The 941-nt window shown below is 37.8% G+C and overlaps 1 protein-coding gene across 2 annotated transcripts in view; it reads left to right on the top strand.

Moving 5' to 3' along the window:
- Positions 1-941, top strand: part of LOC116694544 (NACHT, LRR and PYD domains-containing protein 12) — a 16,072-nt gene that overhangs the window by 11,801 nt on the left and 3,330 nt on the right. Inside the window, exons 11-12 of one of the 2 annotated variants that reach the window (XM_032524293.1) lie at positions 1-118; positions 885-941. The exon at positions 1-118 is cut by the window's left edge and continues 56 nt beyond it; the exon at positions 885-941 is cut by the window's right edge and continues 117 nt beyond it. In XM_032524293.1, the coding sequence (XP_032380184.1) occupies positions 1-118; positions 885-941 (175 nt within the window). The remainder of the gene's footprint in view (positions 119-884) is intronic. The other variant, XM_032524294.1, reaches the window with a different exon arrangement.

Here is a 941-nt window from a genome sequence, read left to right as displayed (position 1 = left end):
GCTCCCAGTCCTCTAGTCTGAGAGAGTTGGATCTGGGTAACAACTTCCTGCAGGATTCAGGAGTGAAGCTGCTGTCTGCTGGACTGGAGAATAAACTATGTACACTTGAAACTCTCAGGTCAGAATTAAGCTGATTGTAAAGTTTCACAGTGGGTTTGAAGAGTTTCATAAAATTGGACATTAAAAATCTTAACATTTTAAACAATGTCTTTTCAAATCAGATTTACTTTTAAGACCAGTGGTGTCTGATTTTGACATTTCTGTTAAGGCTGACTGACCAACACAAACACGATTAGACAAACACAAAGAATCTACTCATAAGGGGCGGGAATCACCAGAGTTCCTACGAAATATCTTAAACTTAAAATCATGTAAACTCCACTGCACCATTAAGTGGAATCAAACAGCAATTTATACTGTTATTCTAGTACCAAGAGGTTCAATTATCATGTATCACCCTACTATGCTGTTTAGATTTTTTTCTTTCATTTATTAATTTGCACTGGGACTGATGATAAACAACTTTATTTTATGCAGGTACTCAGTGAAATGAGAAATAAAGTGAGTTGAATTGAATATACTACTTTTATAATTTGTATTTCTTCAGTCCTTTTTCTCCATTGCTGTTTGCCAGTGAACTTTTTATCTTGATAACTCATGGCTGGCGCCATCACATTTACATGCTGCCCCCAACAACCAGGGTTGTGTAGGAACACTGGAGTTTTTTTCAGCACACACAGAAAACAGACAGCTACAGTAGGTGGCCGTGGGGAGAGATTCACTGAATTTGGCAAAAAAGTGTATTGGATTAGGATCACTTACTGCACCTTTAATAACATGAAATATCAAGAGCATTGTTGTCAAATGTGTACATGTCTTTTCAGGCTGACTGGCTGTAACCTGTCAGAGAGAAGCTGTGAAACTCTGTCCTCAGTTCTCAG

This window comes from Etheostoma spectabile, chromosome 8 (genome assembly GCF_008692095.1).
Source record: "Etheostoma spectabile isolate EspeVRDwgs_2016 chromosome 8, UIUC_Espe_1.0, whole genome shotgun sequence".
Classification (NCBI taxonomy): Eukaryota; Metazoa; Chordata; class Actinopteri; order Perciformes; family Percidae; genus Etheostoma; species Etheostoma spectabile.
The sequence above is the reverse complement of the archived record's forward strand: the minus strand, read 5'-3'. Positions and strand labels throughout refer to the sequence as shown.